The 20,098-nt window shown below is 35.7% G+C and overlaps 1 protein-coding gene across 1 annotated transcript; it reads right to left on the bottom strand.

Moving 5' to 3' along the window:
* Positions 1-18,456: 18,456 nt before the first annotated feature.
* On the bottom strand, positions 18,457-19,697 carry LOC127074795 (chitinase 1). Its single transcript, XM_051016159.1, has one exon. It carries the CDS (start codon positions 19,674-19,676, stop codon positions 18,870-18,872), a length of 807 nt encoding a protein of 268 aa, XP_050872116.1. The 5' UTR covers positions 19,677-19,697; the 3' UTR covers positions 18,457-18,869.
* Positions 19,698-20,098: the final 401 nt, after the last annotated feature.

The raw sequence follows: 20,098 nt of genomic DNA, 5'->3' as shown, positions 1-20,098 counted from the left end.
AAGAGAAAATTCAAATCCGACTCTATGGGGCTTTGACTTCGTGTTTTAGGTTCTCACCAGTTGAGCTCAATTTCTTTTTTTCACTTGAACACTCTTTTTTTATTTTTACACCCCCATTATTTTTGTTTAGCAACTTGTTTTTTTTTCCTTTGTATTATTTCACTTTTAATCTTCTTTCACTATTATTATGATTATTAATTAATTGAAATTTATTTTAATTAATTAATTTGGTTAATTAGATTTAATTAGTTTAATTAATAATTAGATTAATTTTTTCAATTGATTGATTAAAATAATTAATTCTAATTAACCTAGTTAATTAATTTAAGCAAATATTAGTTCATTAATATTACTTGTTTATTTCATTAGCTCCACCATATTCCCCATTCTCATGCATTCATCTTTACCCACTTTCCTCATTTAGAATTTTATTGTTATTATTTCGTTTATTTGTTAAAATAAAAAAGAAATGAAATGAATGATTAATACTGGTAAATAAACTTATTTTCTAAAGTTAAAAATCCTTAGTCCAACGCCAAGTTGATTTTCAAAACTCAATTCACTTCTAACCATTTTCACAATTCGCTTCTCAACGAAAATCAAACGTTTGGCCCAACATCAAGCTCTTTTCATAATCAAAATAAAAATGATTAATTCATACTTTGACCATTTTCAACAATAATAAAATAAAAAGATTATCTGGGTGAGAGGTCAAGTCATAGCCCCGAGTGTTAAACCAAGGTCGTAATAGCTTGTAAGTCATAAATACTCTTCTTTTTCCAAAATTCAAATGCGTCTCCTTTTTGCAATAAATTGAAAGAAAAAGACTACCTGGGTGTAATGTCTAGGCATAGTCCCGAATACTAGGCCCAAACTATAATAACTTGCAACCCGAAGTTTTTTTCTTTCTCCTAAAACACTTGTAAATGTTCAAACTTTTTCGCAACAAATTGATTTAAAACGACTACTTGGGTGTAATGTTCAATCATAGTCCCGAGTATTAGACCCAAACTTTAATAAATTGCAAGTCATGAATACTTGTATTCCAAGTTTAAAAACATACTCAAACACATCAAACCTATTTTCTCGGCCTCACGCGATCGAAAATCTTTTCAAAAATAACATTGTTTAGTCTATTTTAATGTGAATGCAAACAAACGCTTTAAGCCTCCAATTGAGAGCACAAGCAAAGTTTATCTTTTAAAGCGCGATCTAAATGATAAATCATTAAAAATCACCAACCAATACGTATTTTCCTATAAAGAACTATATAGCTTTGAATTCCTCATTTTACCTGAGGATACGTAGGAGCGAGACTCACAATCTCGTCAAACACCATAATAAAAACATTATGCAATCCCTTTTCTATTCTTTTTTTGCATATTTTGTCACTCAAAGAAAATAAATAACATAAGCTAATATTCCAATCACAAATCTAACTAAAAGGTTCCCGTTGAGCATAACGGACACGAAGGGTGCTAATATATTTTCCTTGCATAATCGACTCCCGAACCCGAATTTGGTTGTGATGACCATCTTCATTCTCTTTTAAGGGTTTTACCCGTCACAACGGGAAAAAATACTGAGTAACCACCATATTTTATTCATTCCTAATGAATAGAGTAAATAATGATAAAACCCTAAAGGAAAGCATAAGATGGTCATCGCAACCAAATAAGGATTTGCGAGTCGGTTAAGTGAGGGGAAGGTGTTAGGCACCCCTCACCTTTGTTTTACCCAACATGAACCTCCTATAGCCTAGGGTTAAGTGTGTTTGCTAAGTGATGTTTTTATGTATTGTCTCTACTTGCTTCTTGTTTACATAAAAATGGGTCATTACAAAGGGATAAAGTGGGAAAAGAGTTACTTTTAAGTTATGGGACTCGTCTTGATTTCATAACCTTTTGCCTACGTATTTCCTATCGAGTGATGTGAAAAATTAGAGTCTACGTAGTTCGTAGGTTTGTTGGTTGGTTAATTTTATATGATAGTGTTAAAGTTGTTCTTGCGTCGAAAATTGGTTTGTACTGCTCAGACGATGAAGGCTTAAGCGTTTGTGTTTTGTTTCGCGTTAAACGTAACTTGAACTATCCTTTTATGAAAAAGATTTTGAAGAAAGTGCACAAGGGCACAAAATGAGTTTGATGAGGGGATTCAGTTTAAACTTATGAATAAAATGGTTTTGTCTTTTAATCTTTGTTCTGATTGTAGGAATTTTTATTTTTTTATTTTTTGTGTTTTCGTACATTTGATTTTTTTTGGAATAATGATAAACTAATACTTAAATAAAATAAGTAAAAAATAATAATAAACTAAATTAATTAATTAAACTAAAATAATTAAGATAAACAAACACCAAAGGGGGTGCAAAGTGGATATTGTGAGTGCAAAGATTTATACCATAATATATTAGTCGAATAGGCCCAACCAAAAATACCTAATAACTAAACTTAATTTTAAATTATCAAAAAACAATAAAAAATAAAGAAAAAACTACAACACCAGCTAGGGGCGCCCCCACTCCCTTCTTCACATCACTTGGTCAACCTTTCTTTTATAATTTTTTTCATTAGATTTTAAACTAGCCACATACATGGTAACATTTGGTTGATAAATTTCCTCCCAAGTTGAAGGCTTTAGAGCGATATCATACTCATGCTCTCACTACAAGAAAATTTGTCATCACCCAGGGCGAAAAACCCTCTGCAACAAGAGAAATTTGTGGGTAAAGGTAAATTACCCATCACTTATCGACGTTTACATGGACCTCGATAAATCATTCCTCGGTTACGTCTACCGACGACAAAAAAATCCCTCGATTTTATCATCGGTCAAACCTTGAGTATTTCGTGGATAACCATACCAGATAATAGCAAACATTTTCCCTTATATTACCTACGAATACACCGTTGGTAATATTACTTGGGGAAAACCCTCAGTAAAATATTTGATTTGTTATAGAATGCTATAAACATTTAAGTCGTATGTAGTATTATTTTTTTGAAAAATAGGAATACCAATAAATTACTGCATGCTTTATATATATATATATATATATATATATATATATATATATATATATATATATATATATATATATATATATATATATATATATATATATATATATATATATATATATATATATATATATATATATATATATATATATATATATATATATATATATATATATATATATATATATATATATATATATATATATATATATATATATATATATATATATATATATATCAACAAAAAATCTAACTATTGTAACCATTGATCCTTATGTTAACAAAATTAAAACTCAAACTTTAATATCAAATCACAAAGCTAAAAAAACCTACCAATTCAACAAGATTGATATAAATAAGTCTCAACATAAAAAGTATTCCAAAAAAATATGAATGTCAAAACAATTTATAAATTAAAAGTAAATGATAATTTAATCCTATGTGCTATCAATAGAGTCATTATCGCCGTCTGAATCATACTCTTCATAATTTGGATGACCAAGGTGTCGTTCACTTAGAATAGAAGCAACACTCTCAGATAATTCCCTTATTTGTGTCTCTAAATCTTGTGTGCGTTTATTTGCATTTCGACATTCCTCTCGTTTAATTTGAGCATCATCCTCTACAGAATTTGCTCTCTTTTCAATTGTTTTTATTTGTGCAGAAACCTGACGACTATATGCAGATATATGTGATTGTTGAGTTAAATAAAAGACACCTAGTTTATAATTCTCAGACATGTCCCTAGCACTATAGAGATGTACCCTAGTGTTGCCCCCAACAAACTCAGCCCATACATAAATCCTTTGAAGGACAAACTTCTATAAGCATGCTTACAAAGAAATCAATACATTTTTTAGGAACAATCCAGTTTGTTTTGCAAGCCATAAGTTTCACGCATACTGAAAGTTTGGATTTAGAAGCACCCTCATATAATGGTTGATTCACAGAAGTTAGCAAATCATAGAAGTCTCAAGCTTACGTATTTGTGTAAGAACAAGATTTCATTCTGCATCTAGCCTTTAATTTTGATGATAACAATGCATTATTTCTTAGAGAACAATTTTATACACTAATGATTTTTATCCAGTGTGTAACTTTTGCTAACAGGTTCTGACACTGAAGCATTGACATGTGACATCATCAGATTCTAGAATCAACTCACTCTGACTTTGAATAGATACAAGTGCTTTATAAGATGTTGTCAAGTTCTAGAAAGCTATTAGACAATGATTCTGATGAACGTTTGTGTTAAAGATCCTGATTGCGACTCTCATTGAAGAGCCTCTGAAGGATTTTTAGCCTTTAAGATTTTGCGCTCAAGTTCTGAAGATTTTGAAGAACAAGATTTGAAGACTCTAAAGACCAGATTATGAGGAACGATGTCAAGACTCTAATGAATGAGGTTTTGAATATTCTCTCAACTAGTCTCTAGATCCTTCTAAGCATGTTTCAACATCATTTTATCAAAAGCCTATAAAGATTAGAAGATAAGATCAAAAGTTTTTGCGCCAGGAAAATAGTACACAGCACAAGATCACCCTTTCGTCCACTATGCTGATTTTATGGGCTAAGGATTGTTATACAAAGAGACAAATGCAATTTGTTATTCTAATTATATCGTCCAACAAATATTTTAACTGCTTATATAAAGGAGACTTGAAAGATTAGAAGTAGTTGTCAACACTCACGTTATTGCTTATACACACGCTTCAACTAATCTTTTGATCCTTCTAAGCATGCTTTAACATCCTTTCATCATAAGCCTCTGAAGATTAGAAGATAAGATCAATAGGTTTTGTGTCAGGAAAATAGTACACATTACAAGATCACCTTTCCCTCCGCTGCGCTGATTTTGTGGGCTAAGTACATTACTATTGTACCATTTTATAAGGACATTACTATTGTACCATTTTGTCTCATATATGTAAACCGTTATACAAAGAGACAACTCCAATTCTACCCTCCAATAGATCTTTTAACTACCTATATAAAGGAGACTTGGAAGATTGGAAGTAGTTTCCAATGCTTACGTTATTGCTCATACACACGCTTTTCCTGAAGTATATATTTTTTGTGTATAGTTTTTGTAAACACAAATGGAGTTTTTATTCGTTACTGTTTGAAAGAGTCATTGTATTAAACTTGTGTTAATCTGCTTTCTTAGAAGCAATATTATAAACATAGTCTTGTAAATCTCATTTGTTTGAGTGGTTTTCTTGAGTGACTAGGTTTTAGTCAGATAGACTCAAGAAGACAAAGATGGTTTGTCTTTATGGTGTCTCTAATCAGTTTCGGTTATCGTGGATTAAGTCCTTGTTGAGAAGGCAAAATCACCTTTGAAGGATGGACTGGGGGTAGCTTCGTTAATAGTGAATCAGTATAAAAATAACCTTATTATTGTTCTTGTTCATGTTCTTGTTTAATTGAGTTGGTTTTGAAAAAACTTCCATTTTTAGAATTAAGCTTGTGGCATTTAACATGGATAATGAGAAAATTTGTCCATCATACATAAATTGACTTTAATTTTTTAAAACTTAAAAGGAATTATACAAATTAAAATTAATATACGTTTTCTATCCAAAAGATTGAAAAACTTGTACAGGTGCAATCGTGAGAGAGAGATGAGAAATTTATATTAATCGTGTAGTCTTAAATTTGAGGTTTATCGTGTTATGAGAAAGATGAGCGATGAGTCTGAAATTAAATTCTTTATTTTAATTTATTTACTTTCCATTTTTTTTTTTTTTCTAGTTTTTTTGGTTCAGTCATTTTATTTTTTTATTTTTCATTAAACTTTTGTTTTTCTTTCTTTCTAATTTCTTCTTTAAGTTGTTTCATTCCTTATTTTTTAAAATATGTTTATTTTTTATTATTTTAATCTTTATTTTCTATTTTTTATAATAAGTAAATTTTTTATAATATTAATTTTTTCTTCTCATTTATAATATTTCTTTTTAAATTAAAAATATATAATTTATTTTAAATAATATTTATTTTTTTTCCAAAACATTTTTAATTAGTTTTTTAAGTTTTATTATTGATTTCTTTGTAATGTGTTATATTATTAAAGGTCTAGGTGTCAGTAATTATTGACGGCTATAGACTGTGGGTATTATCTATGGGTAAAGTATCGGTAACATTTAAAAAAATATTTAAACTTGTCACGTTTATCCATAATTTAACGACGGTTGGACCGTCTATACTGAAAATATTATCGATGAACAAGGTGTGTTGGTAATTGTTTATAGGTAATTTGAAGTTTTCTTGTAGTGTTATCTATTTGAGTCAACCCAAAGTTAGTTTTAACTTCGGAGCCTCTGCGAAATCTGGTCAGAAAGAGACTTAACTCATGGTTATATAGATATGTTAGCTTAGGAGGTATGCTTATTCTTCTTAATTATGTCCTTAATGATTTACCTATTTTCTTTCTTTATTTCATTTTTTCTTAAGTTGCATGTGAAAGTGTCGAAGAATTTGGTTAGGATTAAAATGATATTTCTTTGAGGTGGGGTGAAAGGGATATCTAAAATTTCATCAGTTAGGTGGTCTGAAGTGTGTAAATCTGAAATTCTGGTATCAAATATGAGATGTCGAAGGTAATGTCACAACACTAATATCTGAGTAAAACAAACAGGATAAAGATAAATAATAGTAATGCAAGAGACACAAGCAATTGTTAACCCTGTTCGGTCTAACTCACCTACATCTGGGGGCTACCAAGCCAGGAAGGAAATCCACTAAATAGAATCAGTTCAAAGACTCTCCGTACACTTCAACAAGTTACAGTCTTTCTCACCTAATCTCTACCCGTGTGACTTCTACCTAAGCACTCTTAGATATGAGAACCCACTCACTCCCCTTCAATCACACCTGTGATTTTAAACAACAATTCCTTGTGAAAAGAAGACACTTTTCAATAACACACACTTGATTTTGCTTAGCAGCTTTAATCAAGTAGACACACACTTGATCTTGCTTAACAACTTTGATCAAGTAGACACACACTTGATCTTGCTTAACAACTTTGATCAAGCAGACACACACTCTTGCTTACAAGCTTAGAGTGATAATTTCCAACCCACAAGTCAGACCAATTCAATCATCTATGGATGAATTGAATGGCTTACAAATCTCACAACAAAACAAAACACAAACCATTATATTCTCTCAATATTTCGCTCAGTATTGGTTGTGTTACAAATCAGGTTTTCTGAGTCCCTTTTTATAGAAGCTTTCAGCTGGGCTTGGACATCTTGAAAACCCTAAACTATTTTCCAATTAAATCTTCTCATGACAGCTGGTTAGATCTCCTTGGAAAATAAGTAAATCAGGTTGTAATGAATGATTGAATGCGCCTGCAAATCAGATCTTCAATCATACATAGATTGCCATTAAATGCGCAATCACATAACACATAACATTCACCCTGGATGTTTTGTGTACAGGATGTCATGACATCGGGTCTGACATCCTGGAACAATCCTGCATAAATCCATTTATAATTTCCAGCAGGTACATAATATCAGATGCCATGACATTGTGTATGACATCCTGAAACAATCCTGCATAATTATATTTTTTAAACTCCAGCAGGTACACAGATATGTTAAGTTAAGACATCACATGCAACATGTTGTGAACACTCTTTGTTTGACCAAAATTGCTGCCAACACTTAGTGTAGCATCTCAAATTTCCCCCCCTCATTCATGCATTCATTTTTAGGTCATTTAACATTTCATATTGCATTGCATCATATCAATCAGAATCAGATCTAAGAAGCTTGAACGTCATCCTAGACACTTTGTGGATTCTATCTGGGTGGTCAGTCAACACAAGGGAATGACTTGAGTTACTTCCAACATGTTCAAATGGGGTCTATTCATCATTCAAAACGCTAATCTCGAAGGAGCAAAAGTCTGTGCCTAAGTTGTCATGCTCGCTAGGCTAGCAGCGTGGTTCGCTTAGAGAATCTGAACTATCATGCTCGCTAGGCGAGCAAATTCTTCGCTAGGTGAAGCGCACGCGTTTTTGAAAAATATAACAGCAGAATCTTGGACTTGGACCTCTCATTTGAGCCCACCAAGGCACGAAAATCAGGTTATAAATTCTAAAGTTTCAGTGGAATAAAACCTAGAGAGAACAAAAAGAGAAGAGCTAACAGAATTCGGAGCAGCCTCTAGAGACTGAAGGGAACTCATCTGCAAAGAACCAATTCCCTCTCATATAAACCCTAAGATTGTTCTGCAAACCAACAGTGCAATTCAATTTCTTTCGATCTCTCCAGTCAGGTTTGGCCTATTTCCATTACTTTATGCTTTCAATTTGGAATTTTCGAATGTATGAGGAACTATGGTTGAATCCGGGAGAGTGGGTATAGTTAGGTTTTTCCTGGGGGTTTAGATATGCATGAATATATAGAACAATGCCTTGAATGTTTGATCACTTAATTTCTGAAACCGTACTGTTATCAGAGAAGAATCCAAAACCCGCAGGCGTTCGCTAGCCCATCGCTAGGCGAGCCTGCAGCGACGCTTTGCTAAGCCTTCGCTAGGCGAAGCAGTAGCGATCGCGACAATAGTTTTTTTTCTGTTTGCTCTCCAATTTGTGTTGTGTTCGTTATGACATGCTTTCTATTGCATCCGTGCACTGTTCATCTGACACTGTTGTTGCTATGATTCTTCTGTTTGGTGCAACTCTTGATTGCACCCTATCTTGTTTCTCTAACCTGTTTGTTGAGTTTTTGTGAGGGCTCACATGACTCCTGAAGAGATAGCTTGCTTGGTATTCCACTTTATTTGTGGGATACCATTTGGAGATTTATTCTGATTGCTTTGCTGACTTGCTTTCTTTGATGATGCTAGCTTGAAAGACCTCTGGGTTTCTTGTTTCTTTAGTTGTTGTTACTTTGGATCTTTATCTGTGGGGTAGATCTCTTGATCCCTTTATCTTTCCCGCATTTTACCGCTTTCTTAGCTAGAAGACCTCAATAGGAGGCAATGTTTTCTTTTGTTTGTTTACTTTTGTGCCCAAAGACCTCCAAGAAGAGGCACCAGTGCTAAAGACCTCCCCGAAGAGGCAATTGACGGATAAAATGGATTAGTAGTCAATCCCCTGTTATTCAGTGTGTCGTTCTTTATGCTCGCACTACGTGTCGATGCTTCAGAACCAAAGCCCAAGATCTCTTGTCCGGTCGTCAGTGGAGAGGGTTCCACCTTTCTGAATCCCCACTTTTTTTCATGAGCTCACCCTGTCCAGGGTTAAAGCTATGAGGTCTTATCCTCATTACCCTTTTGATCTGCTCACCCTGATGTTCAGTGTCAATGGTTAAGAGCCCATTTGATTACCTTTCCATGGCTTGTTTGTCGAGGTTGATATGACCCCTCTTGACTAAAGCCCTACCCATGTATGTTTGAGCCCCCTTGTTGGCCGTTTACTTTATGCATGTTTGTTTTGTATGGTGTGGTCGTCTCCCCATAGGGTTGCTAGGCTTCGTATAGTCTCTCGTCTTCATGTCAATTAAGGTAGCACGGTTCCTTCGTCTAGGACTTCTTTTTTTGCATGAGCATTCCTAAAACGCAAACAAACTCATTGATTTTTCTTCTCCTAAGAACACGTTAACTCCTTTTACTACAGGCGAGTAAGTCTCCAAAGGTCGAGCATCCGGTAGATTGCGTAGTAACGTCGTTCATCTAAAAAACACCAAACAAACCCGTAGGTAGCCGAACTACGGTTTGCTCTGATTCTCATTCCAGATGAGATACGTAGGCATAAGACGCGATGTATTAGCGAGCATACTCCTCTTTAACCCATAGGTAGCCGAGCTACGAAGACTCTGATTCTCATATTCAGATGAGATACGTATGCAGTGGATGCGACATCCGTACGAGTCATTTTCTTTTGACCCTTCTTTTAGTAAATAGTACATGAGATATACACACACCCTTTAGACAAGAACGACAAAAGTGGATCCTGTAGAGTACTACGGATGCATAGGGGTGCTAATACCTTCCCTTCGCATAATCGACTCCCGAACCCAAGATTTGGTTGCGAGACCTTGTCTTTTCCTTTCCTTTTTCCAGGTTTACTTCGAGCGTTTCCTTTCCCTCCTTTGGGATAAATAACGCACGGTGGCGACTCTTCTGTCATCGCTCTTTTCGCCGGTTGTTTTTTCGCATTCCCTTTTTTAGGTTGCGACACTTAGAACCAACAAACTCCCCCTTTGGAAAATTTTAGCTAAAACATATATCTATCCATTTTGTTCACAAGAAAAATTATCAGCAGTTAAACAACAGTTTAAGCAGCAGCAGAAGCAAACAGAATTACTAGTTATATAAGCAACTAGTAAAACACACAAATGCATAAGGGTACTTCTTCTCCCCCTAAATTTGTGCAACATAAACATCTCCTTTAATAATAACAACACCTATAACCACAACACCTGTAACAATCAGAGTCACCCTCTGACATCTACTTCAACATCACCTATGCACCACATCATATCTCCTCCAACATCAGCTGCACAGAACATGAGACATCTCCCCTAACATCACAGAATAGAACAACATTTTGTTTTACACATCACCTTCAACAGTAGTTGTTCATCTGTTCAACTACACCAGCACATACATCTCCACAAAGCTCCACAAATTTAACTGCTCCATATAAACACTTCTCCCCCTTTTTAGTCAAAATTGACCAAAGGTGACTAATTAGATAAAATAAATGTCAATTAGCCTAGTAGAGAATGTCACAACAGATGTTATAACATATAAAATGTTAAAACATAAATGTTAGGAGATACAAACCATAATTATACACAACTGTAATAGCTGAGATAATTAGAAATCCATGGAACTCATTAAGAGCCCAAATATTACATAAAGGCATCAATAAAGACTGCCACAAATTACACACATTTAAAAAAAACAAATTCTTCAGCATCAAAAGAGAAGGGGGACCAGCTTTTATAACAGCACACACAACAGCCACACCAACCCAGTCTTCATCACAACACACACAGTCTTCATTTCAGGGGAACCATTACCACTCAGTCTGAGGAAGAGACATTATCTTCACCTTCAGAATCAGAGCTGCCACTAGATTGAGCATTGGACCTCTCACTTGAGGTATTGGCATCTGAATCCTTGGTCTCACAAGCCTTCTCCATCTCTTCCTTCTCTAAGCTACCAATAAGAACCTCCAAAGCCTCTTTCCTTGCCTTGGCAACCCTAATACCATTATCCAGCTCCTTACAAGTTTCCTTTAATTGATCAATCAAGCTACCTTGAGAGGCAGGCTCCTTTCTTGTAGATGTCATGACAACATCATTGACATGGCTTCCTTCAAACAGCTTGTAGTGAATGGATAATGGAGGCTTTCTTCTGCTTTGAATGTCACTTGTGTTGAGAATTCCTGGTTGTTGGCTCAAGATAATTCCACATATGATAAATGGAAAGGCAATGGGCAGCTTCACTGCATTAGTGGAGGCATGTCTGACAATTTGATCAAACATAAACCTTCCAAAGTCAAAGTTTATCCTGGTTCCAATAGCATAAATGATTCTTCCAAGACCAATGGAGATGGTTGAGATATGATTAGTAGGCACCCAGTTGGCTGAACCAATCTTATGCAAGATGGAATATTTGACAGTTAGCTTGCCAGCTGATAGGTGATTCTTACTAGGCCATTCCTTAACTTGGCCAGCAGTAATAGTCCTACAGACTTCATTGTCTGTAGCCTCTAAGTCCACACCTCCTTCAGTTCCTCTCCCTAGAAATTTTTTGATTATGGTTGGGGAGAATCTCACACATCTACCTCTTACAGAAACCTTGCAGAATCCCTTGCTACTCTTTTCAGAAATATCCTCAGGGATATTCACAACAAACTCTTTTACTAACCCCTCAAAGAATTAGGGGTAAACCAACAACAATTTTCAACAGACCAACATTCTTGATCAAATCCATCACTTCCTTCACCTCTACAGCCTCCTTTCCCAGCTCCCTTTCAACAACAACCCTCCTTTGAATGACAAACTTGCACTTGGCAGCACCATCTTCAAGATGGAAAGAGATGTTATCTAAGTGCACAACTGCAACTTTGCCTGGAGACTTCTTGACAGTCTATCTTTTAGCAGGAGAGATGTTTGGGACATCGTCTTCGACATCATCATCAGAGTCAGAACTCTCTCTGACCTTCCTCTTCTTAACCTCAACTTTACTCCAAGATTTGGAGGGTCCTACACCAACAACCTTTTTCATTCTTTTTGCTGTCCTCATTTCAGCCACAGTCTTCCCTTTTCTGGTCCTCAGTTTCTTTACTACACTTGGTTTCACGAGATGGACCAAGGTGTCATCTTCTTCCTCAGAACATTATTCCTCCAGATTAATAACATTCTCAATAGTTTCATGAGACACATCTGCTGGTTTCTTACTAGGTAAGGTTTTACCTAGAGAACATAATCCCTCAGCAGCCACTTCCTTCTCTAATCTAGATGAATCATCATCTTTCTCAGCTTGGGGTTCCACCTCAGGAGAGGGGTCCCTTCTGGACAGAGGGGTAGAAACACCCTTGACTGCATGCCCTTCATTCATAATCCTAGTAACTAAGTTCCTAATGGTACGATCAGTAAAGTGCATGTCATCTTTATGAGGAGATTTTTCAGGAATGTTACCTTGCTTACTTCCAGCTGTGGAAGAAGGGCCAGGAGCGTTGCTTGGAATCAAGAGGAGTAACGTCCAACACGTCTTCATCTAGAAACTCCATGGAGGGAGTCCTTGCGTGATGAGTGGGTTTTGATCCTGAGGATGAGGGATGTTGAGACATTTTGTTGAACTTTTGAAAAAAATCTCTTTGCCCTAACAAAGGTTTTTTGAGAAGTTGGATGAAGATGGAAATGGTTGTGTCTAGGTAGCGTGTGGAAATGGCATAGATACTAGTTCCAATACTAGGTAATGATTCATCATTAATGTGGCTCTTTCTTTTAAGTGGGCAGACAATATTTTTATTACCTTTTCCACTCCACTTTAATTGGCATAATTTCACAAGAATCTAAATCCCCAATTTACGTCTTACATATTCAAACTGATTATCATCCAAACCCCTTGCAAATTTGTCAGCTAATTGCATTTCATGCTTTAGAGCTATGAATTTGTCTTCCACAAATTTTCTAATTGAGTGATGACAGCAATTAATGTGCTTGGTACAACTGTGCTGAATAGGATTTTTGGACATAGTTGTAGCATTCAGGTTGTCATAATACAATGTCATGACATCGTGTGTGACATTGTATGCAATCATCAGTAGTTTCAACCAACCCTGTTGAGAACAGCTACTTCCATCTGCTATATATTCAGCATAAACACCTTTTTCATCTTTCAAATGTGTAGGAGCAGGTGTCCTTTCACTCTCCATCCCAATCTTCTCAACATTGTTCTTGGCACTTTTGCTTTGAGATAGACACATAGGCCCTTCTATCTGCTTGACTTGTAGCCCAAGTCCAACAAAGCTCTTTCCAGCTTCAGACTGTATATGACAAGCAACATGTTCAACCATCTGATCCAACTTCCTATCTATTTGAGCCATCATGAGCTTTTCTCCTTTGGAAGTGATGTTAAGTCTGAGTTTCTGGTGTGACATCCTTGTCTGACATTTCCCACAGACTTTCAATTTGGGAGTTCCTCTAGCAGATGTAATCATCTTCATCCCTTTCTCTTTGATTGAGGTACATTTTGAGGAGTAACTAATTTGAGAGCTCCACATGTAACAGTTGTCTTTGGTTCTGACTCCTTCCATGATCACTTCACTTTCTTTGTTGGTAATCAGACATTCAGTTTTAGTGAAGTTAACATTTAGACCTTGGTCACATAGTTGACTGATGCTTATTAGATTTGAAGTCAAGCCTTTAACAAGTAGGACCTTGTCAAGTTTAGGAACTCTAGGGCATTCAAGCTTTCTTATCCCCTTGATTTCACCCTTTGCTCCATCACCAAAGGTTACATAGCTTATGGCATGAGGATGAAGGCTAGTTAACAGGTCTTTGTTTCCAGTCATGTGTCTGGAGCACCCACTGTCAAAGCACCAATCTTCTTTGGCTGAAACTCTGAAGGGAGTGTGAGATATTAGACTTGTAACATTTGTCTTAGGAACCCATTGCTTCTTATTAACAGGATTGTGCTGTTTGGGTCTTGGTTGATAGTGAGTCTGATGATGAACATGGCTAGGATAACCATACAACTTATAGCAGAAGGGCTTCAGGTGGCCAAATTTTCCACAGTAATGGCATCTCCATCTTTGATGTTTCCCTTTCTGCTGTCTTTCCTTCTGATGTTGTGACATACGACGTGACATCTCAGGTTGGCTTTTAATATGGCTGCACTTAGGTTTGGATTTAGGTTTGCAACCAGTGTAACTGCACTCAGGCTTAGATCCATTATACCCAATGCCAAATTTGTCTCCTGTTATTTATCTAGTTTGGAGAATCTTGTCTAAGGAGTCAGATCCATTGTTTAACATCCTTACATACTTGGTCATCTCCTCTAGTTTGGAATTCAAGAACATAGCCTTAGTTTTTAACTTGGAGATGGTTTCCACATGCTTTGCCTTCTCATTCTCCAGCTGTACTATCACTTTCTTCTGGCTTTGACTTTCATCTAGCTTGGAAGTCAAAACCACTTCTTCTGTTTTTAATTTGGAGATGGTTTCCAAGTGTTCTACCTTATCATTCTCAAGTTGAGTTATCACATTCTTCTGGCTTTCAACCTGTTTAGATACATCTGCACTTTTGTGACACAACTTTCTGTAGGTAGTGGCCAACTCTTCAAAGGTTACTTCATCATCACTTGAGTCTTCATTAGAACCCCATCTTCCAGTCAAGGCAGTCACCAAATTTGCAGACTCTTCTGTTTCACTCTCATCAGACAAAGTGGCAGCAAGACTCATCTTCTTCTTCTTGAGGTAGGTTCCACATTCAGTTCTGATGTATCCATACCCATCACATTCATAGCACTGTACTTATTTTCCTTCTTTGGGCTTATCATCTAACCTTGTTTTTCTTCCAGCATTGTTGGATTTACTGATGTCAGATGAGATGTTCTTGACATTAGCCTTAGATCTTACATCCATCTTTTTCACCAGTCTGTTGAACTGTCTTCCCAACATTGCTACATCATTTTCAAGATCCTTATCAACATCCTGACTATTTTCCTCCTTTGTGTTAGATATGAAGGCTATGCTTTTGGTTTTCCTTTCAGATCCATCATTCATTCCCATCTCAAATGTTTGGAGGGAACCAATTAGCTCATCAACTCTCATGTTGGAGATGTCTTGAGACTCTTCTATGGCTGTCACCTTCATAGCAAATATCTTAGGGAGTGACCTGAGTATTTTCCTTACTAGCTTCTCATCTGACATCTTCTCTCCCAGGGCTCCTGAGGCATTAGCAATTTCAAGAATCCTCATATGAAATTCATGTATATTTTCATCTTCTTTCATCCTTAAATTTTCAAACTTGGAGGTGAGAAGTTGTAGTCTAGACATTTTAACTCTAGAGGTGCCTTCATTAGTGGTTTTGAGAATGTCCCAAGCATCTTTAGCCACCTCACAGTTGTTTACCAACCTGAAGATGTTCTTGTCTACTCCATTGAATATGGCATTCAATGCTTTAGAATTTCCAAGGGCTAGATCATCCTCCTCCTTGGACCATTGTTCTTCAGGCTTCTTGTCAGTTGTGGCTTCTCCTTCCTTAGTAATTAACGGATGTACCCAGCCTGTTAACATAGCTTTCCAAGCCTTATTATCCAGAGATTTTAAGAAAGCTACCATTCGAGGTTTCCAATAGTCATAGTTAGATCCATCAAAAATTGGTGGCTTGTGAACAGATCCTCCACCTCTCTCCATTGTACCAGAAAGTGTTGTCCCTAGATCTCACCCAGAACCAGAGCAGGATGCCTGCTCTGATACCAATTGAAATTCTGGTATAAGATATGAGATGTCGAAGGTAATGTCACGACACTAATATCTGAGTAAAACAAACAGGATAAAGATAAAGAATAGTAATGCAAGAGACACAAGCAATTGTTAACCCAGTTTGGTCCAACTCACCTACATCTGGGGGCTACCAAGCCAGGAAGGAAATCCACTAAATAGAATCAGTTCAAAGACTCTATGTACACTTCAACAAGTTACAGTCTTTCTCACCTAATCTCTACCCGTGCGACTTCTACCTAAGCACTCTTAGATATGAGAACCCACTCACTCCCCTTCAATCACACCTGTGATTTTAAACAACAATTCCTTGTGAAAAGAAGACACTTTTCAATAACACACACTTGATTTTGCTTAACAGCTTTAATCAAGTAGATACACACTTAATCTTGTTTAACAACTTTGATCAAGTAGACACACACTTGATCTTGCTTAACAGCTTTGATCAAGTAGACACACAGTCTTGCTTACAAGCTTAGAGTGATAATTTACAACCCACAAATCAGACCAATTCAATCATCTATGGATGAATTGAATGGCTTACAAGTCTCACGACTAAACAAGACACAAACCCTTATATTCTCTCAATATTTCGCTTAGTATTGGTTGTGTTACAAATCAGGTTTTCCAAGTCCCTTTTTATAGAAGCTTTCAGCTGGGCCTGGACATCTTGAAAACCCTAAACTATTTTCCAATTAAATCTTCTCATGACAGCTGGTTAGATCTCCTTGGAAAATAAGTAAATCAGGTTGTAATCAATGATTGAATGCGCCTGCAAATCAGTTCATCAATCATACATAGATTGCCATTAAATGCGCAATCACATAACACATAACATTCACCCTGAATGTTCTGTGTACAGGATGTCATGACATCGGGTCTGACATCCTGGAACAATCCTGCATAATTCGATTTATAATTTCCAGCAGGTACATAATATCAAATGCCATGACATTGTGTATGACATCCTGAAACAATCCTGCATAATTATATTTTTTAAACTCCAGCAGGTACACAAATATCTTAAGTTAAGACATCACATGTAACATCTTGTGAACACTCTTTGTTTTACCAAAATTGCTGCCAACACTTAGAACCAACAAAATCAAAAAAGTCTAGGGGTCTGGGTGTTAAAGACCTTAGACTGGTAAACATAGCTCTTCTTTCTAAGTGGAGATGGAGGCTTCTATCAGACTTCTCTAGTCTTTGATCAAATATTTTATTTGCCCGTTATAGCGCTTCTTATGTGTACTCCTGGTGTAGAGGTAGATCTTCGGGGAACTACTCATGTTCTACTTGGTGGAGATGAGTGACCCTGCTCGGATCCAAGAAGGATGATCCTATAAATTAGTTTGAGGAGGCCTTGTCTAAAAAGGTTGGTTCGGGTTATTTGACCTTCTTCTAGAAAGATTCTTGGCTTGGTAGTACCCCATTATGACTAAATACCTTAGACTTTTCCTCATCTCTGAAATCCAAAAAGGGTATGTGTCTGAGGTTGGATCAGGGGTCTATAATTTAGGATCTTAGATAAAGACATTCTTTTTTGTTCACGAAGAGACTTTTGTTGTTGAATTTTTCTCTTCTCTTCAAAAGACTCGTCTCTCTACGGAGCATGATTCGTAGAGGTGGGTCCATGCTAGTGATGGCTTCTTCTCTGTGACCTCCTCTTATCAAACCCTTGTTAAGAGGACTTCTACATTTGTTGAAATTGTTAAGTTTGCACTCTCTCATCTTTCCGCTGTTTGGGATAGCTAGGACCACCTAAACGGTGCAAATTTTCTTTTGGCAACTTTGTGTGATAGGTTTCCTTCTAAAGAAAATCTATTTGGTATAAGGTTTTTGGATGATTAGGCATGCATTTGGCTTTGCCTAGGGATCTATGTCTTGTCTTTGAGTTTTTTTCTCTCATTCCATCCTAGGGCTAAGATAAGGGGTGGTTTTATTTTGATTTGACATAGGTTGTGCCGTGGACTATTTAGTTGACTAGTAATGATAAATTTTCACTGATGTATCATTAATGTGAAAGAGTTTAAGGATAAATATTTTTTATTTTGCTTAGAGTTAGTTCCATCATAAGCTCAAATAAACTCTTAATCTTTCAACGATTGACTTTATAATCCTATCATGTGTCTGATCCAATAACAGGTCGAAATTCTTAGTTTGTCTCCCCAATCTTATGTGATTGGCATTGATTCCCGTGACTTTGGTTTTGTTTTTGTTGGATCAATGGTCTGAAATCTAACTTGGTGTTGTTGTGGCGGTTTCTCTTCTGTTTTGTTTGCTGGTTGGTTATGGTGTTTTGTGTTGAGATTTGCTCTATTTTGATATTGTTGTAGGTTATTGTTGTTTAAACAACTGTTTTCTTGTTTGAAACTTCTTGTTTTTTTTTCATTGTACATTTTTGTAGGTTTTAACTTTTTATAATATATTATTTTACCATTAAAAAATATTTAAAAAAAACATGATGCACTAGTCTTATTTAATTAGAACACGCAAAACAAATCTTAGGTATTACTATATGTGATACAAATTTGCCAACATAAAAGTAAATAGTGATTACTAGCTAGGTAGGTACTTGGTAACTTATTTTTTGATAATAGCTTTTAAGTTATTAATAACTATACTTTTATTTATAAAAAAAAATGAATGCTAAAATAATATATTAAAAAAAGAGTAAAACAACTCAAAGTAAAAAGAAGCAGCAAACATAAGGAATAAAAACATAGCAAAGAGAAGAATGAACGAAAACATACAACCATCAAACACACAATAAGGAAACGGAAATTCAGAAACCATCCACGCAACGAATCACCATCCAACAGGGACCAAGCTAGAGCTGAGAGATCAAACTCATCAACAACAGATCAAAAGCTGAAGGAAACGTAGCCAGTGGTAGAGGGATTAGAATTCCAAACAAAAACTCCAGGGAGTAATTTGTTTTTTATGAGATATATGATGCCCTCCATAAGCACTGGGTCAGGAGGATTGTTGTATCCTGCTAGGACTTTAGAAGGACGGTAGGTAACTGCTAGTTTCTTATACAGTTCAACAACTTCATCTTGTGACGAGAATTTCTGATTGTAGAATTGATAATCAACTAAGTCAATGATCTTTTTGTTGTCCAAATACAATTTTTCATAGTAAGATTCAGCTAGTTTTGTAGGAGCAATTGATACCACATTGATGGACAAAGGTTTATCATTCTTTAGTTGCCTTATAACTTCGCCAACATAAATGGAAAAATCATCCTCGTCTGATTTGACGATATCATAGTGAATATCAATACCATCAATAAGGTTTTGGTCTTTATGAGTTTGGTTGTAACGAAGGATGATCTGTCTGATCGAGTTGACAGCGTAGATCATCCATGTATTTTTATCGAATGGATTGAATGGAAATTCTTCGCCGACGCCTCCGATGCTTATTATCACCCTCACTTCTGGATTGTTATCCTTGAATGTTTTTATATTTTCAGGACTGAGATGATTAACGTTCCATGTGGGATTGAAGTTCCCTGTGCCTTTTCCTTGTATGTAGGTTTCACTAGCAAACCCTAAAATGAAGTCGTTTTTTTCGATTTTGGCGTTGAAATTGAGTTGAGTTGGTATATGAAGTATGTATTGACGATATATGGTTAGATCAATGTTTTCATTGGTATTATAGGAAGACATTTTGTGACAATTGGGTTTGATTTGAATGTGTTTGGAATGACAGCTTCTTAATGCCATTTTATAAGCATGTTTTCATGTGCATTCAGATTAATTAATTGATTAGTTCAAATTACGAAGGAGGAAGGAAGTTTTTTAATAATTATAAAATAAAATAGAAATTACTTGGTTGATGAAATTTGAAGACTTTATTGTTCAAAAAACATTATTCATTCATTTGTTTTCATGTTTGTGGTGTGTTCACACTATAGTTGTTAGGAGAATTAAAAATTGGAATTATTTGATACTTCTCCTTTTTTTTTATTATCATATTGCTACATTTTAAATAATGACTTTAATATGACCCTTTAAAAAATTGTGCTAAGAAAGATTCATACTATCACCATTTTGATTTTGATCTCTACTAAGTAGATGAGGGGGAAATG

The sequence above is a fragment of the Lathyrus oleraceus genome, chromosome 4, assembly GCF_024323335.1.
Source record: "Lathyrus oleraceus cultivar Zhongwan6 chromosome 4, CAAS_Psat_ZW6_1.0, whole genome shotgun sequence".
Lineage (NCBI taxonomy): Eukaryota > Viridiplantae > Streptophyta > Magnoliopsida > Fabales > Fabaceae > Lathyrus > Lathyrus oleraceus.
This window is presented reverse-complemented; position numbering and strand designations above follow the sequence as displayed.